Genomic DNA, 27,935 nt, shown 5'->3' on the forward strand with positions numbered 1-27,935 from the left:
GCCTACCTTTAGGCGTTAAGGCGAAACTGGAAGCATTTACTCACTTTTTGGTTTTTGATTTTTTATTAAATAACGAAGCAATATTTTCAAAATCGATTTTCGAGCACATGTAGAGTATGGATCAAGGTATCTTCTGATTTTTTTTTGTAGTGGAAAATGTTTTTCGTTTTTGCGGAAACCATTTTTGAACAAAATTTCACAAAAAAATGGTTTCTGCAAAAGTCGAAAACATTTTCCAAATCAAACAAATTCAGAAGATACCTTGATCCATACTCTACATGTGCACGAAAACCGATTTTGAAAATATTGCTTCGTTATTTAATTAAAAATCAAAAACCGAAAAAATGAGAAAATGCTTCCAGTTTCGCCTTAAGGGGGAAATTTCAAAAATTAATTTTGCATTTTAAGTGTCAAATTCAATAGCTGTAAGAGTTTTGACGCGTTATTCTAGTTTTGAAGAGCAAAATTAAGTGAATAATCGAAGCTTAATTGTATACTGATCAGTTTCGCCCCAAAGTGCCATCTTCAATTTTTTGATTTTTGAACTAAATATTTAAATTTGTTGAACAAAATTCTGTCAATGGTTTCGTGGAGATCCACTGGGTACTGATTTTCCAGAAATTCTTTTGGCAACATTTGAATTTCCACTAACGTTATTCGCAAAAGTTGTTTTAAAGTGATCAATTTGACCCCGGATTACGGTACCACAGAGCTTTTGTGGGGTGTGGAATGCATCTGGCGAAGTGAAAATTGAACGGTGATGAAGAACAATTCGGCTAGTTGATGCTTTGGTGTGGTTCCCTTCGTCATACGCGAGTGAAATTGAAACGTTGCGTAATTATTCCATTTCCAGTTCTCTAGGGGCTAATTATTGATAGCCTACATCAGTTTGCCAAGGTTAATTGAAATATCTTTAATTATTGGCTATTTTCCATCTGATATGACGGGAATTAGCTCATATGACGAAGTAATATGCTAACAAACCTCCGGAAAGTATTACACGGTATTTCTAAGCTCCCATCCATTAACAATCAAGCTGAACGGAACACAGTGTTCATTAAATCCCCGGAAAGCATTCACTCATCGAGTTAAAACCCCACGGTACGTACGGTGGCACTCATGTCAGCTTATCGTATTACAGCATCTCGAAAGACATCGAAATTGCCAGTAAAGTTCGTTGTAAGCTCATCCCCTCCACACAATACCACACTCGATATCTGTAGCTTTCCCCCGCACCGGATCGCGAGCATCTTACACATTTTTATATTTGCTCTTCTCGGAGACCGGTGGAAGCGGATTTGCTTTCTAATCACTTCGATAACGACGAGATAAATCAAACGCACATACTTACAACGAACGCACACGGTGACGAAGGCGAATTAACTCTCAAGGGAATGTGGATTCACCGTAAAGTGGGGGTAACATTGGTCGATTGGAGTGTTTTCATGAGAAGTACAAGTAGATTCTGGTTTGTTGACAAAATTTCTCTTGTATCAACTTTTGGAAACCTCTAAGCACAATGCCCTCTTCGAATGTGTGTAATCAGTTTTGTACGTTTAAATTCTGCTTTGTTATGCTTATCCTTTGACAGATACGCGTATTTCAACTAATATGGCCGCGATTTCCAATCAAAAATTGCCAAATTTTAGAGGTTTTAGGTTAAACAAGTAATAGTCCGAATAGTGAAGTGTTAAAAAAGTTTGATCAACATATTTAATTTTCAGGAATCCAGAATTTTGTGAAACATGGTATTTTCAAAAATAATCATCTTGAAATGGTTTCAAAACAATATTCAACGTCACCCCATTCTACGGTACCCACGCAGCTATATCAGTAACCGACTCTAAAAACGGAAGTCCTCCAGCAGCAAGAGCGTAATCTCGTGTTATTCTTTTTTTCCGATCGATGATGGCTTAAAAGCTATCACATTTATCCCGGGTGGTGGTGCGCTGCTGCTGCACTGTTGCCGGGTGCGGTAATTTTACATTCCATTTGATCGGATTCAATTACATGCCGGCGAATCGATTGTATCCACCCTCTTTTTGTTCCTTCCCATATCCTCCCTTATTCCTCCCAGTACCAGTACTTACCCCATCCGGGTGAAATCGAGACGCCGATGGTGTCGTTGGGGAGCAGAAATCCTGCAGCACATTTTGCAGCTTTTTGGTGGAATCTGTGTGGAAAAGAAAAGGAAAGCGGAAAGATGAGTGATCGGCGATGAGTAAGTGCTTTGAAGGAACTAGGGAATGGATGACAAACGACTGGAATCTCACTTTGGTGTACAGTTTTTTCTGAGTTTTGTACTCTCGAAGTGATGGGTATTTATTTGTATTGTATTTGTATTGTATTTGTATTGTATTTGTATTGTATTTGTATTGTATTTGTATTGTATTTGTATTGTATTTGTATTGTATTTGTATTGTATTTGTATTGTATTTGTATTGTATTTGTATTGTATTTGTATTGTATTTGTATTGTATTTGTATTGTATTTGTATTGTATTTGTATTGTATTTGTATTGTATTTGTATTGTATTTGTATTGTATTTGTATTGTATTTGTATTGTATTTGTATTGTATTTGTATTGTATTTGTATTGTATTTGTATTGTATTTGTATTGTATTTGTATTGTATTTGTATTGTATTTGTATTGTATTTGTATTGTATTTGTATTGTATTTGTATTGTATTTGTATTGTATTTGTATTGTATTTGTATTGTATTTGTATTGTATTTGTATTGTATTTGTATTGTATTTGTATTGTATTTGTATTGTATTTGTATTGTATTTGTATTGTATTTGTATTGTATTTGTATTGTATTTGTATTGTATTTGTATTGTATTTGTATTGTATTTGTATTGTATTTGTATTGTATTTGTATTGTATTTGTATTGTATTTGTATTGTATTTGTATTGTATTTGTATTGTATTTGTATTGTATTTGTATTGTATTTGTATTGTATTTGTATTGTATTTGTATTGTATTTGTATTGTATTTGTATTGTATTTGTATTGTATTTGTATTGTATTTGTATTGTATTTGTATTGTATTTGTATTGTATTTGTATTGTATTTGTATTGTATTTGTATTGTATTTGTATTGTATTTGTATTGTATTTGTATTGTATTTGTATTGTATTTGTATTGTATTTGTATTGTATTTGTATTGTATTTGTATTGTATTTGTATTGTATTTGTATTGTATTTGTATTGTATTTGTATTGTATTTGTATTGTATTTGTATTGTATTTGTATTGTATTTGTATTGTATTTGTATTGTATTTGTATTGTATTTGTATTGTATTTGTATTGTATTTGTATTGTATTTGTATTGTATTTGTATTGTATTTGTATTGTATTTGTATTGTATTTGTATTGTATTTGTATTGTATTTGTATTGTATTTGTATTGTATTTGTATTGTATTTGTATTGTATTTGTATTGTATTTGTATTGTATTTGTATTGTATTTGTATTGTATTTGTATTGTATTTGTATTGTATTTGTATTGTATTTGTATTGTGTTTGTATTGTATTTGTATTGTATTTGTATTGTATTTGTATTGTATTTGTATTGTATTTGTATTGTATTTGTATTGTATTTGTATTGTATTTGTATTGTATTTGTATTGTATTTGTATTGTATTTGTATTGTATTTGTATTGTATTTGTATTGTATTTGTATTGTATTTGTATTGTATTTGTATTGTATTTGTATTGTATTTGTATTGTATTTGTATTGTATTTGTATTGTATTTGTATTGTATTTGTATTGTATTTGTATTGTATTTGTATTGTATTTGTATTGTATTTGTATTGTATTTGTATTGTATTTGTATTGTATTTGTATTGTATTTGTATTGTATTTGTATTGTATTTGTATTGTATTTGTATTGTATTTGTATTGTAAAACGAAATTGTCCCGCGCATATTTTTTTACATCAAAAAACTATACACCAACTGGATTTCAACCCCAGGTTTATGTATATCTATTCAGAATCATGACGTAGTTGAAACATAGCGAACTTACGTAATGCAAAAACACACAAATAGATACAGTTCAGTTCATGATGAAAGGACGAAAGGCGAAGGAAACGGTATCAAAGAAGGTATCACTTACACGAGGCGAGGTCCTGCAGCTGTTGGAATTCACTTGGCGAGAGCTTTTCCCACTTGGGAACTGTGGATGCCATTTCTACGCGGTTTGATCTGAAAAGAGATGCAGTTGGAAAGTCGTTAGCAATGCGATTACAGGGGGAATGAAAAATGACCGGTTATCGTTTATGCTGGATTTGTGAAGTAACTATTGATAAATGGCTGGTCTGGTGGTGAAAGATCAAATGGTACTAGATAAAGTACCAGCATATCAGTACTGGTAATAGGATAAATGGCTTACTTCTAAGGATTTGAAATAAAAATATAAAGTACATTTATATGACGATCCATTTCTTCAGTTATACCGTGTTCCGTGCAAAATCTGTTCCAACTACCAGTAAAGTAGAATAGTAATTTCAATCCCTCTGCTCTTGCGGACTTCCGTCCCCATCTATATCGCTTTCGCCCAGGTCCAAAGAGCACCAACTTTCCAACACCTTTCTGCTTCTCCCTTTGTGCTGCAGTAAGCCGGCTGCTATTGTCTCGTTAGTGATTTAACTTTTCCATTTCCTTCCCGCCATTTGCAACTGCGCTATGTACTAGGTACTAGCTAGCAGTACCCAACTACCAATTGTGCTCCATCTATCGCGTCGTTGGTTGTTGCAACAACTTTGGTCCCATTCTGTGGCGCAACTTTTTCAACTTTGTCCAGTTACAGTCGGAGCCAGCTTTTCATCTAGGGAACACTTTTGCCCCATTTATAGTTGGAGTCGGTTGGATGAGAAAAACTAGCACCATGGCTCGATGGAAGCAAATTATAAAATTTTCTCCATCGTTCTCACTTATTATCGTTCGTTCGAGTGGCGAAAAAGATTGGTTGACTCATTGTACAAAGTAGGGAGAGCGCAGTGGGGTGAAATGCTGCTGGTAAAAAAATGAGATTTTTTTCGTGTACCTTTATAAGAATTCTTTGATAACTTTTGGATAACACTCCAATCAGTTGCTTGCGGTTGAAAAGGTCCAAAGAGTACCCGAATAAAAAATTCAGTAGAAAACCCAATGTTGTATGGAACAGTACTATTTAGAACCATATTTTTACAATAGGCACCACTGTAAAAATAAAAAAATACAAAAACAATAAGATGTAATGTAGACACCATACCGTGAATTGTAAATAAGATTTTTACAACATATTATACAGGTTGTTAAGTATCGTAACAATATAAAAAAATATTTTTCTCCATATATATATTTTTGCAAAACCATACATTTTATTGTTAATGAATTGTTCTAAATACTAATACGTGGGTTTGAATATGGTACATGAATGGTTTTAAACAATAAAATGTATCGTAAATAAATTGTTTTTAATTGTAATTTTACTACTGGTTATACATCTAATCAAATGGGTTTCGAATGGTTCTCTTTTGTTATGTTGTATTGTTTTACATTACTTAAACCATATAATGTTATATTATCTTGTCATTTTCCTTCTGTTAATGGCATCTTAGACTTACTAGATTTATTAGAATGCGCTTTGGGAATTCTCCAGAGCGTTTTGGATAACCCATCATCTATTGGATCGCCCACGTTTAAGTCTGAGTAGTCTCTGATTGCATTAACAGTTGAAGCTTAGGCTCCCATGCCCCACCAGCCAGATAACCGGGTTTTGCAAACTAAGCATTATTTGTGGCAACACTTAGAGCGGCATAATGGAACTATGCCGAGCACGCTAAGTGTTATTAGATCACTAAGGTAGTTGCATGAAGTGGGTGACGGTACATAAGTATCATTACAGCGTGCTTAACCGTTATTGCAATATTGAGGCACCAATTTAACTAAAGTTTGAAATACATAACAACTCATGAGAAAACTGTCAAGTTCGGTTCAAATATAAGTTAGGTTAAACAGCGAACCCGCAGACGAACCTATATTAGAAGTCATTTCAGTGTTCAGTTCAGTCCATATGTTAAAGATGGCTCTATGTCAAAGATAAAGTTTGTCAATCGCATTTGATTCGATTGTGGTTGAAGGCAAGTTCACATGAGAGAAGAGGATAAAACTCCCCTAAATGCAAATACAGAAAGAATCGAGGAAAGAATAGTGTTGAACTCATCCACTGATTTACGGTAATTTGACCTGCGTCTTTCCGGGTTGATCTACATTCGTATTTCTCTCATCGCACTCTACATACCTAGCCCGCCATATCAGTGGCGATTCCCTAACCTCAAATCTACCTGTGCACCAAGTATAAATCTTGTATTTTTCGAAGAAATTTGCTTGTAATAATTAGAAAATGACGATAATAGCTGCTTTCTTTCATTTCTATTTCGATTTCGATCATAAATTACCTGAAATTGCAAGTTCTAGGGTCGGTGTACAGGTAAAAACTGAGGTTACGCGACGCCACTGCGCCGTATCTCTTGTATCTGCTGTTCTTAGGACATCTGGTTTACCACTGATTTGAACAATTTATTGACTTTAAATTGAAGTTTTAACTTACCTATTCACTTTTTTCTCTTTCCTTTCCTTTGCATCAAAAAAATCACAAACATCAACAAATTAAAGCACGGAAAAAATCTAAAACTGAATAAATAATTAAAAATGCACGGAAAAATAATGTTTCGGAAAAGTGAATGGTTCAAACGTAAGAAAAACAGTATAATATATTGTTACATAAAAATCGAATGTAAATGTATGTAGTTCCGGTACTTAAAACCAACAAACCCACCAGACTTTCGGAATACGCGACTGAAACGAATATTGAACTACAGTTCAATTGCTTTATTCTTGCCAGCTCTAATCAGCGAGGCAGACTATCAAACACTAAACTCGATAGGATGCAATGCATGATCAGCTATGTATCCATATAATTCATAACTAGAGATGTTCACTTATTTTTCATCCTCACATGTATAGTAGCTAAAATGTGCAAAGCTTTTAGCAAACCATTTCGTCACAATACACTTTATTGTAGCTGGTACACTGTATGGTGCAGGAATGGTTTTCACCAAACACCCTATGGTTAGTTTTTATCTGGGTACTCAACGTCCAGAGGGACTGGAATGGTACACGGTCGGGTCCAGCGAAAAAGGATGTTTCATTCGGCGTTGATTCAACGGGGTGAATTGTAGCCCGCAAATTATCCAAGTATCCAGATAACAATCCTATATGATTCCTGTAAATGGCGATAATGTACACACTAAAAAAAGCTCAATTTTAATAGTGATACAATTGATCGAACTGCTTGAAAAAGCTTTGACATAAACATAAATGTGCCACATTTTTGCACTTTTTGTGACGTACGTATTAAGTTTATATTGTTTGAGTTCTTCCAGCCATAATGTTAAATCACAGAACTGATAATTTAGTTCTCTATGCTGTAAATTTACGCGATATGTTACAGAAACATAATGATTACTGATGTTGAACTGTCAAACAACACCTTACAAAATCAGATGAAGAGTGCAGTCGATTGAAAATTTGTTTATTGCGAAGGTGAAACAGCATGAAAACCGCTCATAAATTTAACACCGAGTTGAGCCACAAACCTGGAAATGACAATCCGTTGCCATCAGCCGATGCAGTGGTAATCGAAAACAGCCACGCTCAGTCAATCAGAAGGCGGCTTTGTCTGCTTGGCTGCGATGACGACTGCCTCAGTACTTACATACACGCCAGCAGTGACGACGCGACAGCCGAACTGGCATGTTCGTTTATGGTAGAAGTTGTTCATCTTCGACTGCCATCTCTTCAACGTGGTGAGTCAGCCGAGAGAGCAAGATCGAAAACTGACACTCTGAGGATCGAAGTTCGATTCCCGAATGGAACTTTTTGTATTTTTTTTTGTTTCAATATTCGGTGCTATAAATAGCACAGTTCTCAATCAGCCAACGCGCTGAGCTGTTGCGGTAAAATTACATGAGTCAAACATTTTCCGTTTCCTGTAAAAATAAGATCGCACACAATTTTGCGTCAAATGTGTTGCTTTTATATGTCGGACTTATATGACTCAAAAATACAAGATTTTTTCGAAGTGTGTAGAACATACTGCAACGAGTTCATTTTGAATGTGCAGTTTATTCTAATTTCTCCTTCAATACTGCTTTTTCGTTCGTCTTTCCTATGGTCTAAAACAAGATGCTTCCTCGCGCGCTGACTGTTGACGACATCGATGAAGCAAATTTTCTCCAGAAGAGAAATCGAACTGCAGAGCGCTCGATCTTCGACAGGATTGTCAACGTTTCGGGGAGATTTATCGGCTCCGATAGGAGGGAGAAAAGCGTTGGTGGAAAATGCCCCCATGTTTGTGATGGTGGCCATTGTCCAGCACGCGAGACACCAATTCAAGCTCAAGCAGCCGGATACGAAAAGCACAAAATGTCGGTAGGGTATTGGTTCCCTTCTTAAGCATGTGGCTCCCATTTTCATCCTACGAAAAACAAAGGATTGAAGCGCTGTTTGTTTTGTTTCTTATTTTTGTATTTTTTGTTAGAAGTGAGCACCCATGAAAACAAAAAGAACGGAATCAATCGGTGCCGTAATCGCTTGTTTTCGAATAGGATGAATATGGGAGCATGAGATTAATGATGGCACACATACCCTATATGGTTTAAAAGATTACCCCGAGATTGGTCGAATGATTCCAAACACCCACCCACCACAACCAGGTCGACCTACTACTCGGTCGGTCCAGTCGTCCATTGTCGTCTGGCTCCGCTGCTGTGCGTGTGCTGTGTTCGTTCGGTCATTCGTTTCCATTTTCAACCACTCCACAGCACTCACGACTCGGGGGACAATTTCCTGTTGATAGCGCAATCGAGGCTGACAAAGAAAGGCCTTGAAAATTTTAATGCAATATTTATAATCGCTACCCACTATAGAGTCCTGTCTACGTCGTCCAGCTCATCGGGCGTAAATCTATCGATCGATGGATATCGCGTGGCAATCACTCACAATGGATTACGATTTATTTTAAAATTGTCATAGGGATAATGCTACGGGAGTGGGACAAAAAAGATATCGATGGCTTTTCAGCTTTCAACGATTTCAAAAACACAATAAATAAACCTATCAGCTCCAATTTGGCTACACTTCAAATGATACCGATCCGAATTGTAGGAACGGTACATGTTTATTTGTTTCAAATCGTGTATCCAAACTGACCAGAAGCAGCTTTCAAAGCGATCATCGCTCTGCCCGATTGTTTGTTGTTGAGAGCTATTAAAAACGACGGTAATGATGAGAGCTGTTCGATTCCCTTGCTTGAGCTGTAATTACATTTGATGGAATAACTTGCATCTGAATTTGAATGAAGGACAGGTATGAGGGTTTCATTATGTCAACCGAGTATCCAGAAAATATTCGGTAAATTTACAGGCATAAATGGATAAAATTCAAACAAACGAGTGTAATTTGAACATTTTGTTTCTAGAAGCTAAATTAAGCTCTGAATCTCCACAGTTGTCACAGGAAGAGCTGGGAAATTCTCTTATAATAATTTATAACTCTCAATATCTTCTTCTATTATCGAATGATCCTTGAGTGCAGAGTACTTAACTAGTGGAGTTTTCTATTGCATCTCGATCAATTATTATCATTACAAGCACGATACGTCAAATAATTTTTCAAAAAAGTTTGTTATAAATCTTTTGAAGTGCTATAGTTTATTATAACACATTGACAATGATAATTTCTTGAATTGCACACTTGAAAAGTCGTTAAATGCTTCCAGCTTAATGGTTCTTGCCCTCCCGCAGGTTAACCCCTGGCTAAAATCACTAAATTCCTACACAAAGTGTATGCCTGAAACGTAAAATGAAACCCTGAAGAAAGCTAACGAAAATAAAATGAAACCAGATTCGTTTTCTATGTTTTGTTTGGTTACTGCTGCATTACTTATAAAATTTGGACCTGGTATTGCTGAAAAAAAAGGATAAAACCATTCTGGTCAGCTGCGTCCTAACCGACCCTTATCGTAAAACCAGTTGATTGGTCGTATGTAGCGTAGCTACATATCCTAGTCCGAGAGTTATACTATGACGCCTTTCTTTTGGTAATGGGAAAATGTGTGCTCGGGACAGCTTTCCACTACCTACCTACAGGGGATGGCCAAAATGTTTGGGATAGGCCACTTTTTTTCTCCCACAAAAAAATTCATCATGCTGTAACTTTTCATAGAGTGCATCAAAAAATCTCAAATTTTGACTGTTTGTCAACCTATTATATGTGCATCATTGGTACAATTTTGGGCTCGATTGATTAATATTTCGCGAAGTTAGAACTGTTTGGGTAAAACACTATTATTTAGACAGCTAATTTTTGAACTGTCATATCTCGGAAACCAGTGAACCGAATTTAATAAATTTTATAACGTTTGTCAACAATATAATGATACTTAATACGACGTTATAAAATGTAATATTTTTTCACGGCGAATTAAGTTATACCGGATTGAAATTTTTACCCATATAGAGGAAAATAAGTCAAATTTACAATACCACACAAAAAATACTAAATGTGTTCTTCCTTCAATCTAAATAGGTTCTAATATATCTGATTAGAGATAACTTGAGAACGGAAGTGGAAAATCTTTGGATATCAAAACTAAAATTTATTGACATTAATGTAAAAAAATTTTTTTTTTTCGAGAAAAATCCAAAAAGTGGCAATCCATGATAACTTTTTTTCAACGTTTAAAAAGTACCTATGTTTTAATAGTTTGTGACGCATTTACATATTGTTAGTGTACGTTCAAAATTTCATTCAATTCGGTTCACTGGTTTTCGAGATATGACAGCTCAAAAATGAGTTGTCTGAAAAATAGTGGTTTACCCGAACGGTTCTAACTTTGCGAAATATTAATCAATCGAGCCCAAATTTGTACCAATGATGCACACATAATAGGTTGACAAACAGTCAAAATTTGAGATTTTTTGATGCGCTCTATGAAAAGTTATAGCTTGTTGAACTTTTTTGTGAGAGAAAAAAAAGTGGCCTATCCCAAACATTTTGGCCATCCCCTGTACTATCTAGTACCATCTTCCATCCATTGTTTGCGAAGACGACAACGACGCAAGGCCAGGGCGGTTGATGAGAATGAACGCATAAAGTTTTGGGATGGATGCTTCAAACATAAATGGAAATTGAGTGGAATGTAGTGTGTGGGAGCGTGTGATGTCATGTTACTTTGTTTGATTCTTGCTCAAGCTTCAACACAAGCTGATTTAAACGATTTAATCAATTTATGAATAATAATCGTGGCATTAGACCTCAGTTATTCAATGCTGTATTTGGAGAAAAAATAATTGAAAAATCTTTAGCTTTAAGGTTAGCAAAGCCAATTCGCTAGGTTTGTGGGTTCAGGTATCCAAAAGCATTTTCACCTCCAAATGGAAAATGTGTGACATAGTCCAGCTACCACAAAAGAAAATAAGATGACGAAGTACATTTACAAATACATTTTTGCGAATTAACGCCATTTTCTTACATTTGGCCATTAAAGCCTGTATCCGCAATAATCGGGACATAAAAGCACGGCTTTAACTCTGCAATGAATCGGAAAAATTGGTCGAAACATTGACTGAGAACTCTTTGGTGTATGTTTATTATTTGTTCCTAATTTCATAAAAAATGATGCCAAAAGACGTGTTTTTAAGCATTTTGTACAATCATGGCCAATTTTCATCCGTATAATTTTTATTTATTCTTAAACCACTTAACCTTATTTGCAGCTCTTTGGTCCACTAGGGCACTGCGTGAGCGATTCCAATTGGCACTTACAGTTTGTATAGCGCCTAAATGTATTCAATTCTATTTCTACTATGTATATCGAACTGGTTTGCCTATGTGCTGCTGTCATTTTTCTACCCTGTCCATGGTAGAATTATGAGCACATTGATGTTAATGTGTGGCTCTTGTTCCGTCTCCAGTCCGATTGAGGGTCCATTATGAGTAGCCGTTAGCCGATATCCAAGTTTCCGGGTCCGTTAGAGCATATATGTTCAGGAGAGGCTCAGGTGTCAGCTGCTCTCGGGGGGAAGAGCAACTGATGAACAATTGCAAGTGCCGGGGCTGGGATCGAACCCATGACCACCCACTTATGAAGTGAACGTGTAACCACTACGCTACGGGCCCTGGCTATTCGTATAATGGATAGTTCTTTTGCGCTACAGTTCCAAGTTCTAGAAGGATAGTTTGTCAGCTGTTATCATACTTATAAAGACACCTCCTTGCAAAATTTCATCAAGTCTGATCAATTGGTTTGAAAGCTATTGGTCTTGTTAGGGGTGAGTGTTAGTGAAAATGTTTCATATTTTTCATGTGCAATGTTTGCCTATCCATAACCTTTAAATTCCTCCGCCAATTTTCATAAAATTTTCATAGAAGTTAGTTGATTGTGTGTATATTATGGCCGCAAAATTTCACCATTATTGGAATAGTATTTTCAACAGTACAATCGAAACAATAAGGGGTGCTCACTTATTGCTCTATAAGGGGCTAAAATCACGGTTATTCCCAATACATGTTTGACTATAAAATTGTTGAATGTGCATCGATCTTTTTGAAATTTTGCTATAGCAAGAAACGTTTTCAAAATTTTAGCTATTTCCTATACCAGATTGAAGAGTTACAGTGCTGACAAGGTAAACTAGGTGCTGTACAAAATTCATTTGCGTACGTTCTACTGTTTAATTGATTTAAGTAAAAAATACTGTATCGATTCACATTAAATTTACAGGTGAAATTCTCACATCTCAAGATGGTCTGAGAACATCTCTGTATATTAGTGTGGATCATCGGAACCGTTTTCTCAGATCAAAGCCTTTTTGGTTCCGTTTCGGGTCCTGAGTATCTGTGCAAAATTTGAGCACGATCGGTTGCGTCTACACTTTGCGCATTGCAATTGAAATTTGTACGGGATTTTGTATGGGAAAACATCCTTTTTTGCATTTTTGTCATAAGTTGAAAAAGTTTATCTGAAACTTTTTAACCGATACTATGATCGTGCCCAAATTTTGCTCACTTATTTGGGTCCTGAAATGGGATCAAGAAAAAAACTTTGATCTGATGGGATACCATTGAATTTTTCATTTTTCCATATAAACGATGACCCACTCTACTCTATATCCATGGCAGAGTTATGGCCGTGTTGCTGTGTCCCGATTATTGTGGATACAGGCTTTATAGTTAGTAGGATGGTTAGAGGTTTGGTGTCACCCCTTAAAAAACGCAGTAAATGTATCTATTACTTTGAAATCATCTTTCATATGTTTACTAAAAAAGAACTGCAAAGTACGTCACTTCAAGTGTCGGCTTAATTTTTCATTAGTTTTGATTTATTTTAATTCAATTCTCCGCCACCAGTCCGCCACCATACGGTGCTGGCCACATAGATTTGTGCGGTCCGTCACTGTTAGTGTCGGCACAAAGTTTTGTTTCAATATTTCGATTGCAAGGCAAGTAGCACATTGGTTCACCAGTCCTCCTAATCGCGAGGAGGTGCGCAATGGTGCGCAACGCACCATTCTACGGTGATCTACCCACGTTACAAGTTACTGAATTTCCTTTTAAAAGTTTTACAAGAACTATTCAAACATTTCAAGAAAATCCTCCAGGATTACTTCCAAGGACACATACAGAAATTTCTTTCGGGAATTCTTTGAGGGCTTATCAACCATTTTCTTGAGTGTTTACCGAAAGAAGATTCTCGCAAGATTTCTTAGAATGATTGGCAAGAATTTCTCAAAAGATTTTTCTTAGTATCCCATCAAGATGCATTTCCATGGATTTCTATGAAATTTAGTCCACGGATTCTTCCAGAGATTTTTTAAATTTTTACAGTGGTTCTCTAAAGTATTCCTGTGGGATTTTTTGATTCTACAGGATTTCTTTTAAAATCTTATCCAGGTAGCAAATTAGGGATTTTTGTGTACACATTCCTTCGCAAATTGTGGAAATTTTCCTGAGAATTTGTTCAATGCTTTAATTCTGCTAAGTGACGTAAGCTGATTCCATTATTCGGCATTTTATTTGGTATATTTCTTCTGAAAATGTAACGCTGTGCTATATTTGCTATGTAAGGATGCCCAATCTAATCGTAACCTAACGGCTTTGACAGAAAATTTAGAGAATGACCAAAAGTTTGATGCATAGTAATAAAAAAGTAAGCCAATGTCACTTACGTCATCTTGCTGCACTATGGCAGTTCAAAGGTATCTCAAGGAGTTTAGTTTATCCAGGGATTATCGCAGAATGGGATTTCTCTTATATTTATTGAGAAATATTCTTCAACAATTCCACCAGTACTTTTGTCAGAAATACCTCTATGGATTTTGACAGGAACCCCTCTCTAGTTTTTTTTCCTTGGAATTACTTGCCGTGTTGCTCCATAAGTCTCTCATGATTTTTTTTCTGAGAACTAGGCGGATCTTAGAGTGTATCTTCCTAGGTTTTATTATAAACATTCATCCAAAAATTGCTTCTACTTAGAAATTTTTCAAAAAAAAAATATATATATAAATTTTTTTTCGAAATTTGCCTGGTGATGATCATCAGGAGTTTTTTAAAAGAATTTCAGGAGAAAATTCTCCAGGGATTTCTCAAAAATTCCTTTAGGGATTAGTTAAAGAATTCTTCAGTATTATTTGGACAATTTTTGGAAACCGGTTTTTTACGTGTATTTCTACGTTTGCTAATTCTACACTCGAAACGAAAAATATCTAGATGAATATCTGAACAAAGATTCTTACAAATTAAAGACATCCCAAGAGATATTTCTGATGGAATCGAAAGAGCAATTTAAAAACAATATACTTTTGAAATATCTTCGGAAATGACTGAGGGAATTCCTTAAAGAATCCTTTGAGAAACCTTAGGAATAATGTCCGAAACAATCCCTGTAGGATTTGTGAAGAAATTTTTAGATGAATTTCTAAAAAAAAGTCCATGGAAGAAGTTTTGAAGAACTCCCCTGCTGAGATTCATGAAGCAATCCCAAAACTTCTGAAGAAGTCTCTGAAGATAAATATATCTCCTCAATGGTATTTCAGAAGGAACCCCAGCATAGATTTCTGAAAGAAACCCTGAAGGAGTTTCGGAAAAAATCTTCTGTAGAATCCATGTAGAAATCTTAGAAAGAACCTTTGAATGAATCTCTGGAGGAATATCCGAGGAAATCCCAGGGAAATTCTTGAAGGAATTATTGGAAGAATTTCAAAACGAACTTTTTGGGGAAACTTCTCCGGAAACCCTTGGTGGAATCTCTAGAAAAAAAAACTAAAGAATTTATAGGAAAATTCCCGTAGAAATCCTTTAATAAAACTCTTGCAGGATTAAGCGAAGGTTTTCTTGGGGAAGCTGTAGACAAATTTCTGAAAAAATCTTTGAAAATTGAAAAAATATCTTTGTTGGAATTTCTAAATTCTGACTCTGTGGGAGATTTTCTGAAAAAAAAAAACCTTGAAGAGATTTCTGTAGGAACTTTTGATTATAATAAGTTCTCGTACGGATTTCCGAAACAAAACTATGGAGGATGTTTTAAAGGAACCAATGTATGTTTTTCAATCGTTTTTTTTTTGGAGAAATTTCAGGAGGATCCTCTAACAAAAATTTCTATGGATATTCTAGAGGTAATTCTGAAACGATCCATGAAAGGTGTTCTAAAGAACAAAATGTCGGAAGGAATGCAGAAAATGTGTTATTAAAAACGTGTTACAATAATTACTGAAGTTATTTGTAGAAAACTTTGGACACAATTCTAAAGAAAATTAGGAATTTTCTTAAGGAATCAACGGAAAAATTTCTGTAAAATTTCTCAGAGAAATCTCCAAAAGTTTTCATGGCAGAATTACTTTTAAAAATCCTGAAAGATTTTTGGATGAATTACAGAAGATATCCATGAGAAACTAAAGAAATCCTTGAAGAAAATTTCAGAATGAATATTTGATAGACTTTTTAAAGAGGCCGTAGAGGAGTTTCAGGAAGAATTTGTAGGTTAATCTTTAAATAAGTTTCGGCAGAAATTCCGTTACGAATTTGCGAAAGAAAACACGCAATGTTTCTTCAATTCGTAGAGATTTCCAAGTGAACCCCCAAAATAAATAGCTATATCAGAGATTTTGACACGTGTGACGGCACAAAAAATTAGAAAGCTCACAAGGGTAGCTTAATGTTTCTTCATATAAGAGGCCATTTAAAATCGTACACGGTGGGAAAATTTCCATTACGTAAGAAGGCACACAAATTGTAATACATATTCACATGAATTATGTTTGTGAGACCGCAGAAAGATTAGGAAAATGTTTTTTTCCTCTCCTGTTTGGGAAATTAAGCTACTGCGTTCAATAAACAGAACTTTTGTGGCATTAGGAAAATGTTAAAGGGGATTTTAACATTAAAGTTCTGCATAGATTAGCATATTGTCAAGCAATTATTCAGAATTTAAGATCATGTTTTGTAAATGCTGATGATAAGCTTTATTAATGCTGGATAAACGCTTCAAAGTACTACCAATGCTGATTTGAGGCCAAATAAAAATGCTTATGGTTACTTGATTTGTTCCCCTCCATCGTTTTTCAAATTCGATTTTTCGAACTTTCTGTGCTTTCAACGTTTTATCCTAAATCAAAAATGCACACAAATCCTAATGTTTATCAACTTTCAAAAAATGAACCACACCATACTATCCATCCTACATTCGATACATGATCGTTATCTGTACCTAAATCTGTCAGGGGAAAACTTCTCCATCTTTTACGATTTAATCTCTGAAATTTCATATAACGACTTCAGAGCCACTAGAGTTCGACAAAAGTGTGTGTGAATCAACAACTCCGAAATCCAGTCGTAAAAGTCTCATTTCCCTCCGGTAGGCTTACGACAATCAACAGACAGCCAGCCAGCCAGTCTTGTATCGGCGCCGACAGTATGCAAAAGCTTTCAATTAATTTTCCGAAAAGTATTCGGGGCTCTATGTGTACTCTTGTCATAAATAGACGCACATACACACGCCCACACATTTACGCATGTGATGAGACACAGAGAGATGGAGAGTGGGTACTTTCGCCTTCGTGACAGTTTCCACTCCGGGTGCTTCAGGCCAAACTTGAGCAATAAAGCTTCTGGTTGATGCTACATACACTTCGACCTTTTTTACCCTCCTCTGATGTGTAAAATGAATCGAATGAAACAAAAACTCACAATAGCTGAGAACTCAAATTTGGCTGGGGTATATCTTAATACACTTAAACCGCTTATTATGCAGGTTAGGTTGATGCACTTTTAATTTATTTACCTGTTTTATACCCTGCAAAAAAAGAGGAAGCGCTATTCAGAAGAATGTTGTGCATAAGAAAATGTAATAATTACGGTAACTATAGCAACGGCGGCCATGGGGCGTTTCAGGGGGGTTTCAGGGGGTTTTAATGGGATACCAGGAGATATCAGGAGGTTTCAGGGGATCCTAGAGTCTGATGGGGGTTCTAGGGGATCTCTGGGCTGCCGTAATTCTGCAAAGTGACGTAAGCGCCATTCAAAATGTCGATATTTTGTAGTATATTATATATAATATCTGGTGTAAAAATGGCATTGTGGTAATCCTGGTGTATTAGAATGCAAGATCTAGTCGTAATCTATCATCTATGGAAAGAAACTTAGAGGATGAGCAAGAGTTTTATGCATAATAATCAAAAAATGGGCCAAAACTATCAATGTCGCTTACGTCACTTTGCAGAATTACGGCAGTGGGGGTCTCGGATTGCTTCAGATAATCTCAGGAGTGCTTCAAGGGGTCTCAGAGGGTTCCAGGGGGGCTCCAGGTGGTCTTAGAAGCGTTTCAGGGCGGGTTCAGAAAGGTTTCAGAGGGTACCAGAAGGTCTCCTGAGTCCTGAGAGTGTTTGAGGGCGTTTTAGGGGGTCTCAGGGGATATCTATAGTGGTCTCAGAAGCGTCGGGAGTTCAAATCGGTCTCAGGGGCATACCAGGAGGTCCTAGGGGGTTCAACGCATCGTTCGTCAGATTTGTGTCTTTTTTTTTTTATCTGTATTAACGAGATTTTTAGCCCTAGGCTAGTTCATCTCGGGACCCACGCTTTACTTCCCTTCCGAAGGAAGAACTCACATTTTTTGCGAGTTTGTCGGGAGTGGGATTCGATCCCAGGTCCTCGGCGTGATAGTCAAGTGTTCTAACCATCACACCAGGTCCGCTCCCAAGATTTGTGTCTTTAAATTTATATGCAAAATTGAAATTGAATTTGGTGATGCTTTATACCTTTATGGCAACAGCCATCTATCAACAGAAATAATATCGTTTAAAGGTATTCAATGCCGGGGCCCGTGGCGTAGTTGGTCACACGTTCGCTTCATATGCGGATGGTCATGGGTTTGATTCCCAGCCCCGGCACTTGCAATTTTTCGTCAGTTGCTTTTCCCCCGAGAGCAACTGACACTGACCCTATTCTGAGCCCCATGGCTCAAACGAACCCGGATACCTGGACATCGGCGAACTGCTACTCATAATGGACCCCATATCGGACTGGAAAGGAACATCTGCCATCCATCATCATCCTTGTGCTCATCATTCTACTAGGTATAAAGTAGAAAAAGTGAAAGCAGCAGAAAGGCAACCAGTTCGATAAAGTAGAATAGAATCTAGGCATTATTAAATTTACGTGATTTGTGCTAACGTAAGAACAGTAACGACATTCACAATACGCGCGACGTGAGACGAGACATAACACTTATAGTTCTTACTATCGTCAAGATATTAAAATTTACAAAAGCGACAAGACCCTACGTGATCTTTTATGCAACCTTAAGGACAAGGTACCACCGGATGAAAAATCCGGAATATACGAGATACCATGTAAAGACTGTCCGGCAGTTTACATTGGTCAAACTCGCCGGAAAATGAAGGTTCGCTTAAAAGAACACAAAAATGCTGTCCAATCTAACAAATCAACCGAATCCAGCGTGGCAGCGCACGCAGAAGACTCCCAACACGAAATCGACTGGGGAAACGCAAAACTTGTCAAAGGCGTGAGGAAAACATTGCACTTAAACGCTTGGGAGTCAATGTTTATCAGCAACACGCGAAGACCGTTGATGAATGAAGACGACCCTCCCATCGTGTCGTGTCTTTTCAATATGGTAGACCCGGAATCTCAGTAGCATCTCTTCTCTTCGGACGTGTACGAAGGTCGTACGAAAACTGAACGCAATCAGTCGGACATTGTCCTGTTGATGGGCGACATCGAGCCCGAAACCGGTCGACGAAAGGTAAATTTTAATATCTTGACGATAGTAAGAACTATAAGTGTTATGTCTCGTCTCACGTCGCGCGTATTGTGAATGTAGAATCTAGGCACTGTACAAAATGTAAGTGCAGCTGTCAATTGAAATTGCTCCAGTGGACAATAGAGCTGTAAATTAGGTTAAGTGATTAGGAATAAAAAAAAGGCATTCATGGATGACATTTCATTTTTATTTAGTTAACATCAAATTCATGATAATACTGAATCAACAATTTGCCGGAATAATACTCGATTTGTAGCTGCAGCTCTCCAACGTCGGTCACGCCCAACACTCGCCAGATCACGCTCTACCTGGTCCGCCCATCGTGCTCTCTGCGCTCCACGCCTTCTTGTACCAACCGGATGGTTAGCAAACACCAGCTTTGCAGGGTTGTTGTCCGGCATTCTTGCAACATGCCCTGCCCATCGTATCCTTCCGGCTTTGGCCACTTTCTGGATGCTGGGTTCGCCGTAAAGTGCAGCGAGCCCGTGGTTCATCCTTCTCCGCCACACACCGTTCTCCTGTACGCCGCCGAAGATCGTCCTTAGCACCCGTCGCTCGAAAACTCCAAGTGCTTGCAGGTCCTCCTCGAGCATCGTCCATGTCTCGTGTCCGTAGAGAACCACCGGTCTTATTAACGTCTTGTACATGGTACATTTGGTGCGGGGGTGAATCTTTTTTGACCGCAGTTTCTTCTGGAGCCCATAGTAGGCAAGACTTCCACTGATGATGCGCCTTCGTATTTCACGGCTCACGATATTGTCAGCCGTTAGCAAGGAACCGAGGTAGACGAATTCTTCTACCACCTCGAAAGTATCCCCGTCTATCGTAATATTGCTGCCAAGGCTTGTCCTGTCTCGCTCAGTCCCACCTACCAGCATGTACTTTGTCTTAGCCGCATTCACCACCAGTCCGACCTTTGCTGCTTCACGTTTCAGGCGGGTGTACTGTTCTGCCACCGTTCCAAATGTTCTAGCAATAATATCCATGTCATCCGCAAAACAGACAAATTGGATTTCGTGAAGATCGTACCCCGGCTGTTGAGCCCGGCTCGTCGCATAACACCTTCCAGGGCGATGTTGAATAGTAGGCAGGAAAGTCCATCACCTTGTCGTAGTCCCCGTCGAGATTCAAATGAACTGGATAGCTCACCCGAAATCCTTACGCTGTTCTGCACACCGTCCATCGTTGCTCTTATCAGTCTAGTCAGCTTCCCGGGAAAGCTGTTCTCGTCCATAATTTTCCATAGCTCTGTGCGGTCGAAACTGTCGTATGCCGCTTTGAAGTCGATGAACAGGTGATGCGTTGGGACCTGGTATTCACGGCATTTCTGGAGGATTTGCCGTACGGTGAAGATTTGGTCCGTTGTCGACCGGCCGTCAATGAAACCGGCTTGGTAACTTCCCACAAACTCATTTACTTTAGGGAAAATACGACGGAAGATGATCTGGGATAGCACTTTGTAGGCGGCATTCAAAATGGTGATCGCTCGAAAGTTCTCACACATTAACTTGTCGCCTTTCTTGTGGATGGGACAGAGTATCCCTTCCTTCCACTCCTCCGGTAGCTGTTCGGTTTCCCAGATCTTGACTACTAACTGGTGCAGACAGGTGCCCAACTTTTCCGGGCCCATCTTGATGAGTTCAGCTGCGATACCATCCTTACCAGCCGCTTTGTTGTTTTTGAGCTGGTAGATGGCATCCTTAACTTCCCTCAGTGTGGGAGTTGGTTCGTTCCCGTCCTCTGCTGCACCAACATAGTCATTTTCTCCGCTGCCTTGGTCCTCCGTGCCTACATTCTCTTCGCCATTCAGGTGCTCGTCGAAGTGCTGCTTCCACCTTTCGATCACCTCACGTTTGTCCGTCAGGAGGCTCCCGTCCTTATCCCTGCAGATTTCGGCTTGCGGCACGTAGCCTTTGCGGGATGCGTTGAGCTTCTGGTAGAACTTGCGTGTTTCCTGTGAACGGCACAGCAGTTCCATTTCCTTGCACTCCGCTTCTTCCAGGCGGCGCTTTTTCTCCCGGAAGAGACGGGTCTGCTGCTTCCGCTTCTGTCTGTATCGCTCCACATTCTGTCGGGTTCCATGCTGCAGCACTACCGCCCGCGCTGCATCCTTCTCCTCCAGAACCGCTCTGCACTCCTCGTCGAACCAATCGTTTCGTCGACTCCGTTCTACGTACCCGATAGTGCTCTCGGCGGCGTTGTTGATGGCTGCTTTGATTGTACTCCAGCAGTCCTCTAGAGGGGCCACATCGAGCACACCCTCGTCCGGCAACGCTGCCTCGAGATTCTGCGCGTATGCTGAGGCGAAATTCGGTTGCTTCAGTCGCTCTAGATCGTACCGGGGCGGCCGCCGATAATGTACGTTGTTAATAACGGAGAGTTTTGGGCGCAGTTTAACCATCACCAGGTAGTGATCAGAGTCGATATTAGCGCCACGATAGGTCCTGACGTCGATAATGTCGGAGAAGTGCCGTCCATCAATCAGAACGTGGTCGATTTGCGATTCCGTTTGTTGTGGTGATCTCCAGGTGTAACGATACGGGAGGCTGTGCTGGAAGAGATGCTACGAATGGCCATGTTCTTGGAGGCGGCGAAATCGATGAGACGTAGGCCATTTTCGTTCGTCAGCTGGTGGGCGCTGAACTTTCCAATCGTCGGTCTGAATTCCTCCTCCTGGCCTACCTGAGCGTTTAGATCCCCTATGATGATCTTGACGTCGTGGTTTGGGCAGCGGTCGTACTCGCGTTCGAGCTGCGCGTAAAATGCGTCTTTGTCATCATCAGTGCTTCCGGAGTGAGGGCTGTGCACGTTTATTATGCTAATGTTGAAGAATCGGCCCTTGATCCTCAACCTGCACATTCCTTCGTCGATCGGCCACCAACCGATCACGCGCCTCTGCATATCGCTCATCACTATAAAAGCTGTTCCCAGCTCACGTGTGTTGCCGCAACTCTGGTAGATGGTATGATTACCTCTAAACGTTCGCACCATGGATCCTGTCCAACACACCTCCTGCAGCGCTACGATGCCGAACCCGCGGTCCTTCAGTAGATCGGCGAGTATGCGGGTGCTCCCGATGAAGTTGAGAGATCTGCAGTTCCACGTACCGAGCTTCCAATCGCAAGTCCCTTTTCGTCGCTGTGGTCGTCGCCATTGGTATCGGTTCGCATTCTTCTCTTGTTGATTTTCCGGTGCTAGTCTTTTTTACGGCTGGCTCGCAGGGCCTGACACCAACCCACTAACCCAGGGAGCTGGGCTTACCTTCCCGGAAGCTACGGGTTCTGCATGGATGACATGGGTCATGGATGACATCTGTAGTTCTTTTTTCTAGCTTTAATGAGCATGACATGTGTCAATTCAGTTATCTATTCAATTGTTAAAACGACAACCCAATTGGATGTTAATTTGTATTTTTGGCGTATAAGAAGCGGACATAAAACGAGGTTTAAGTGTACTTAAAAGACTGAAGCTGTGCGAATGCTGTGTTGTCAATGGCTACTACCCCCGAAAAGACGACCCACCAGAGAATAGCTGAGAAGCATCGAGGCAAATGATGACGACAACGACGATGACGAAGTCAAAGACGACGACGAGCAGAACATTTTCCGAATAGAAAACTTTTCGAGAAATTTGATAATAAACCGGTCTTTATGGGCCCCCGGCCGGCACGGCGACTCAGCATCAGCAGCAGCGCAGTAATACCACCGACGAATATTTTATGCGTACCACTAACCAGCCAACCAACTGAACGACTCTTGAATGACAACCACACCACCGCAGAGTCCCTGCTCGGCTCTCTAGTTAGCCCTCTAATACCCAAATTTTTGATTTTGATCTAAATATCATTTTTCGTCATCTAAAATCGATTTAAACATGTTTTGGAAGATGATTCTTTTTAATTCTCGATTTCGCGAATTTCAGTTTTTGATTTTTCTAATTTTTATTTTTGAACATCGCGCGAGGACGTATTTAAATTGTACTGTCACATTTTTTTTCGTGCTGAGGAATTTCATTTGGACGAATGGCGTGTGGAACTAATACTTCGGAGAAATAGAGGAAGCAAACGGATAACACCGAGCAGAACCACGCCGACCAGGGAGTCATCGTCGTCTCGGAATGTTTGATCAAGCACCCGCTGCAGTCGACCTGGACACTCTGGTACCAGGAACCGGACCGCACCAAATCGTGGGAAAACACCCTGAACGGTGACCAGCTTTTACAAAGTCGAGAGTTTTGGAGTCTGTACAATCACATCAAGAGCCCGGCCGACGACATCAAGGTCGGTAGCGATTACTCTTTGTTCAAGAAGGACATCCGTCCGATGCGGGAAGACGATAGCAACAAGCGCCGCGGCTGGTGGATGTGCCACGGTCGCAACGTCAGGAGCTGGACAAGTACTGGCTAGATACGATTCTGTGTCTCATCGAAGAGGCATTCGTAAGGCAATAGTAAGTTTTCAACGATAAAAGGTAAATATTTTATATTTACGTATACAATACTTTATTTTTTCGATCATTACATTCCATCCAAATTCAAAATCTGGTATATGTAATAGAATAACTGTCTTTCAAATGCTATCATAACAATAATATAATGCAAATATAACACAACCAGTTCTGGGGGTTAAGAGGAGGGTTATCAGAGCCGCCGTTCGATACATTATATATGGTTGGAAGAGTGGAGATGCCAACTTCCCTTTAAAACCATTATGTAAAGAATGGTGAACTCTTCTTCTTCACATTCATTGGGGCATCCTCCAATGCGATGGCTTGCACTATATATAATTGTGTGATCTTGATTTTAAAAAATCAAGTTGAATATAATTATAATGTTTTGCTTGATCGAATCACATTGGGTGGACAGCCCACTGCTATCGGGCTTAGTACCGTGCTACAATGAATGGAGAACTATCATCATCATCATCATCTAATTTTTATTTTTGAACATCCCCACACTTTTATATTTTTCCTGGAAGCCTATTTGGGGTACGGATTTTTTGATATGAAAACATTTTGAGAATTTATGATTATTGTTGAAATATTTTTATTTTTATTTTTTTTCATGGGAAATTTTATTTTCCGTGTAATTTTAAGGAAAATAATTTTAGAGTGTATTCAATTCCCCTAAACTATTAAACAAGGATAGAATGATTTGGGAAAAATTTAAGATATGTTAATTGTAGCGATTCAGTACAAAATAAGCAATGACTTCTAAAAGGTGACTAAAACATCAATTTTTCAATGATTTTTAAAAAATGTAAATACATTTTAAAATACACCAAAAACCATTTTGAGATATACAAAACAGTCCTAAATATCAGCCAAAAATATAAAAATTTTGATTTGCCACGAAACAAAAATTACAAAAATGCTCAAACTATACCCCGTCTAAAGGCGGGGTTGGGTATTAGAGGGTTAGGTGGATGCGATGGAAGAGTTTCTACTTATTTGGTTGACTTTGAAGAGCCACATTCGAGGGCCACGTGGTTGAGGGGAGCTTGCTTGATGTGTATCATTGTACCCAGTCAGTGTGGTCTCTTCGTCGGTGGGAGGAATTTATTGGATGAATACTGTGCATGCCAAGATAAGACAGGAAGCTTCAAATGCTTGTGGCGGCGAAATTCTTGATTTATAAGGGGGTAAGGAAATTTGTCATGCCACTGATGAATTATTCATGATTTGCAGAAGTAGTTTGCTTGTCTTGGCGGTGGCGGTTACGTTTTTCAGAAATAAGGATCATGTCTAAAGCAAAATACATCTCCCACAACCGTGAGAATTTTCTTTGCAAATGAATTTGTTTTAGCAATTTTCTTGATGAAGTCTAGCAATAATCAGTACCGTAACACGGGGTATCATTGATTGACTTGAACCACCTCATGGAATGGTCAAATAAACAATTTTATTTGCGATAATTTCTGCTCATGAGTAGTTTTTCGTAATCCGATTTTGGTTAGCTACTGAATGATATAAAATATATGGAAATTGAGTGTCATAAACTTATAAATAAATCGTTTTTTTCCTAACTGTGATTTGTGTCGCATTCGGAAACATTCTCAAATATCCATGCTTGGCATGAATACTAAACACAGTGGTTCGAAATCTCTGTAATCTCTCAATATGACATTCCAGAATCAAATTCCACAAGCGAAACCTTTTTAAAAGTGCTTCATTTCTTTAAAGTAGGTGATTTATTAAAGAAAGTTCTTAAAACCTTCATATATTGCCTACCTTTTGGTGTTCATCATGGTTTACAGGATTTTTATCATAAAATAACTAACATATTCTAAATGAGGGACCCTCAATTTAGTAAGTAAGGGTGTTTTCAACACAAACCAACATTGCTAACTCAGGTAGCACAAGTTTACAAAATAAAACTTCTGTCAACGACCAAAATTTTTGAAGCACAATTTAGTGCTGGTTTCGAAACCGACCTTCAAAAAATTTAAAGTAGAACAGTTTTTGAGTTTTAGCTCAATATCCACTTTTGCAACTTTTCAAAATATGTAATTTACTAAAATTCAAATATCTTGCGTTTTGTTCAACCAATTTTAAATCTTTTTCCATAAATTAAAAGCTGAATACAATACCATTCGATCATCTGAATACAGGTGTTGCGTCAGATTGATGAAATTCAAGATATTGGCGAGTTTTAGGGACGATCTTCTTAAATTTTAGCAAAATTCTCAAATTTTTTTAAAGAAATGTATTTTTTTTTTCAATAAGAAAAAAACAACTTAAAAATACTTTCTCGACGTTTATTTGACATATCATATGTAGGCGAGTTACAGCAAAAATTTCAGCTCAATCGGAGCATTGATTACGGAGAATGAGATGTTTGAAGTGAGCGACTTTGCATAAAAATAGAACAAAAATCGATTTCAAATCATCAACCTTGTATGGAAAGTCGAAAAAAAATCCGCTCTACTGTATTTTTTTCCGCGTTTTCGAACTCAGGGAATGATTCTACACCAAAAATGATCATCAGCTTACCGAGTTCAAAGAAGCTGTAAACTAGTGTAATTGACTAGATTTGTTCTCGTTTTGGGTGAATAAACAGGCAACATAACAAACATGATAACAACCTAGTATACCCGTGATATCATTAAAACATCTTGATAACTTCTTCTGTAAATCAATCAATTTTATCCAATTGAAAACTCATTTTGTTATCAGTAAGATATATGCAGCCTTCATTGATAACTAACTTCCGCAGTTGTTGTCGACGAGGATGCCCCCAGTTTGACAGGTATGGTATCTTGAATTATCAAGTTGATAACAGAAAATTGTATAATGAGTTCTGCAGCGAACACTAGTTATCAGTTTGTTGCTAGTCAGTTATTTTACTTTGCTCGGAAAGGCACTATCACCACTAGGTGGATTAATCCGGGTTTTTTGGATATGTCTTCCGACAGTCCATCATTGATTTCTCATATGATTCCTTTAGGGATTTTTCCAGGAATTTCTAAAGAAATTTTCCCTGAATTTCCCGTCTGGAATTCCTTTCTAGATTGTTTCAGAGACTCCTTCCAGGATTCCTCCTAGTATTCCTTCCTAGAATAATCCACTCAAGTTTTTTCAGGGATTCTGGCCCGAAGCCCCCTAAGGGGTTTCTCCTGAGACTGTTGCATTATTTTATCTTCGGATTTATCGAGGAATTCCTTCAGAGATTTCTTCTGGGGTTCTTCAGGTTTTTTTTCTGGTTTCTTCTAGAGATCCCTACCGACAATTCTTCAGGGATTCCTCTATGATACTCATATGGACTCCTGTTGAGGTTCTTGTAGATAATATTCCCCGTTTTTCAGGGATTTCTTTCGGCAAATCTGCAGGACTTGCTTGAGGGATTGCTTCCGGGATTCCTTCACGGATTCTTTCCGACATTCCTCCCGATATTTATTCAGGTATTACTTCATAGATTCCTCACGCGAGTTCTTTATTAATCATTCTATTCGGAGATTGGACCCGAGATTTTTCAGAGAATTCTAAGATTCTTTTGAAAATATCTCCAAAAATCCTTTCAAGAATCCTTCATGGACAGTTCCCGGGATTCTTTCCTATGTTTCTTTTGGGATACTTTCTGGGATTTCTCCATGATGCTGGTCGGACTCTCTCTTGAAATTTTTCCAGGGATTATTTCAGAATTCTTTTATAGATTGATCCCTGGATTCTTTCCGAGAATTCTGTTGTGATTTTTTCAAGCATTTCTGATTTCTCCCTGGGTTAGTTCCGGCATTCCTTCTGGAATTTCTCCAGGATTTTTTTTCCGTAATCCTCTTTAGGACTTCTCCAGGAGTTTTTCCTTATACTAGATACCTCCCGATAAAATTTACGGGATTCCTGTGGCGAGGACTTACGCTTAGGCCATTGGATATTATTCTAGGGCTACACCTTGTGGCTTGCCCAAGTAACAATTTCTATACCTTCTGCTCTTAGACATTATTTATTAGAGTTTTGTTATGGATGTGGTAAAACCTTTATGGTTTAATGAAGTAGTTTATTTTGTAAAACAGCTTTAGCGACACAAGCAACTTCACAACAGTTTGTAGATACTT

General features: G+C 38.2%; 1 protein-coding gene and 1 pseudogene across 5 annotated transcripts in view; one reads left to right on the forward strand and one right to left on the reverse strand.

Annotated features, from left to right (window-relative positions):
* LOC109403681 (diacylglycerol kinase 1) overlaps window positions 1-27,935 on the reverse strand; it is a 598,539-nt gene that overhangs the window by 274,635 nt on the left and 295,969 nt on the right. For all 5 annotated transcript variants that reach the window (XM_062853302.1, XM_062853304.1, XM_062853305.1 and 2 more), the window contains 2 exons: window positions 4,121-4,209; window positions 2,091-2,173 (listed from right to left, as the gene is read on the reverse strand). In XM_062853302.1, the coding sequence (XP_062709286.1) occupies window positions 2,091-2,173; window positions 4,121-4,193 (156 nt within the window). In that variant the 5' untranslated portion in view covers window positions 4,194-4,209. The remainder of the gene's footprint in view (window positions 1-2,090; window positions 2,174-4,120; window positions 4,210-27,935) is intronic.
* LOC109426508 (eukaryotic translation initiation factor 4E1-like) lies at window positions 23,409-24,306 on the forward strand (annotated as a pseudogene).

The sequence above is a fragment of the Aedes albopictus genome, chromosome 2, assembly GCF_035046485.1.
Source record: "Aedes albopictus strain Foshan chromosome 2, AalbF5, whole genome shotgun sequence".
NCBI classification, from domain to species: Eukaryota; Metazoa; Arthropoda; class Insecta; order Diptera; family Culicidae; genus Aedes; species Aedes albopictus.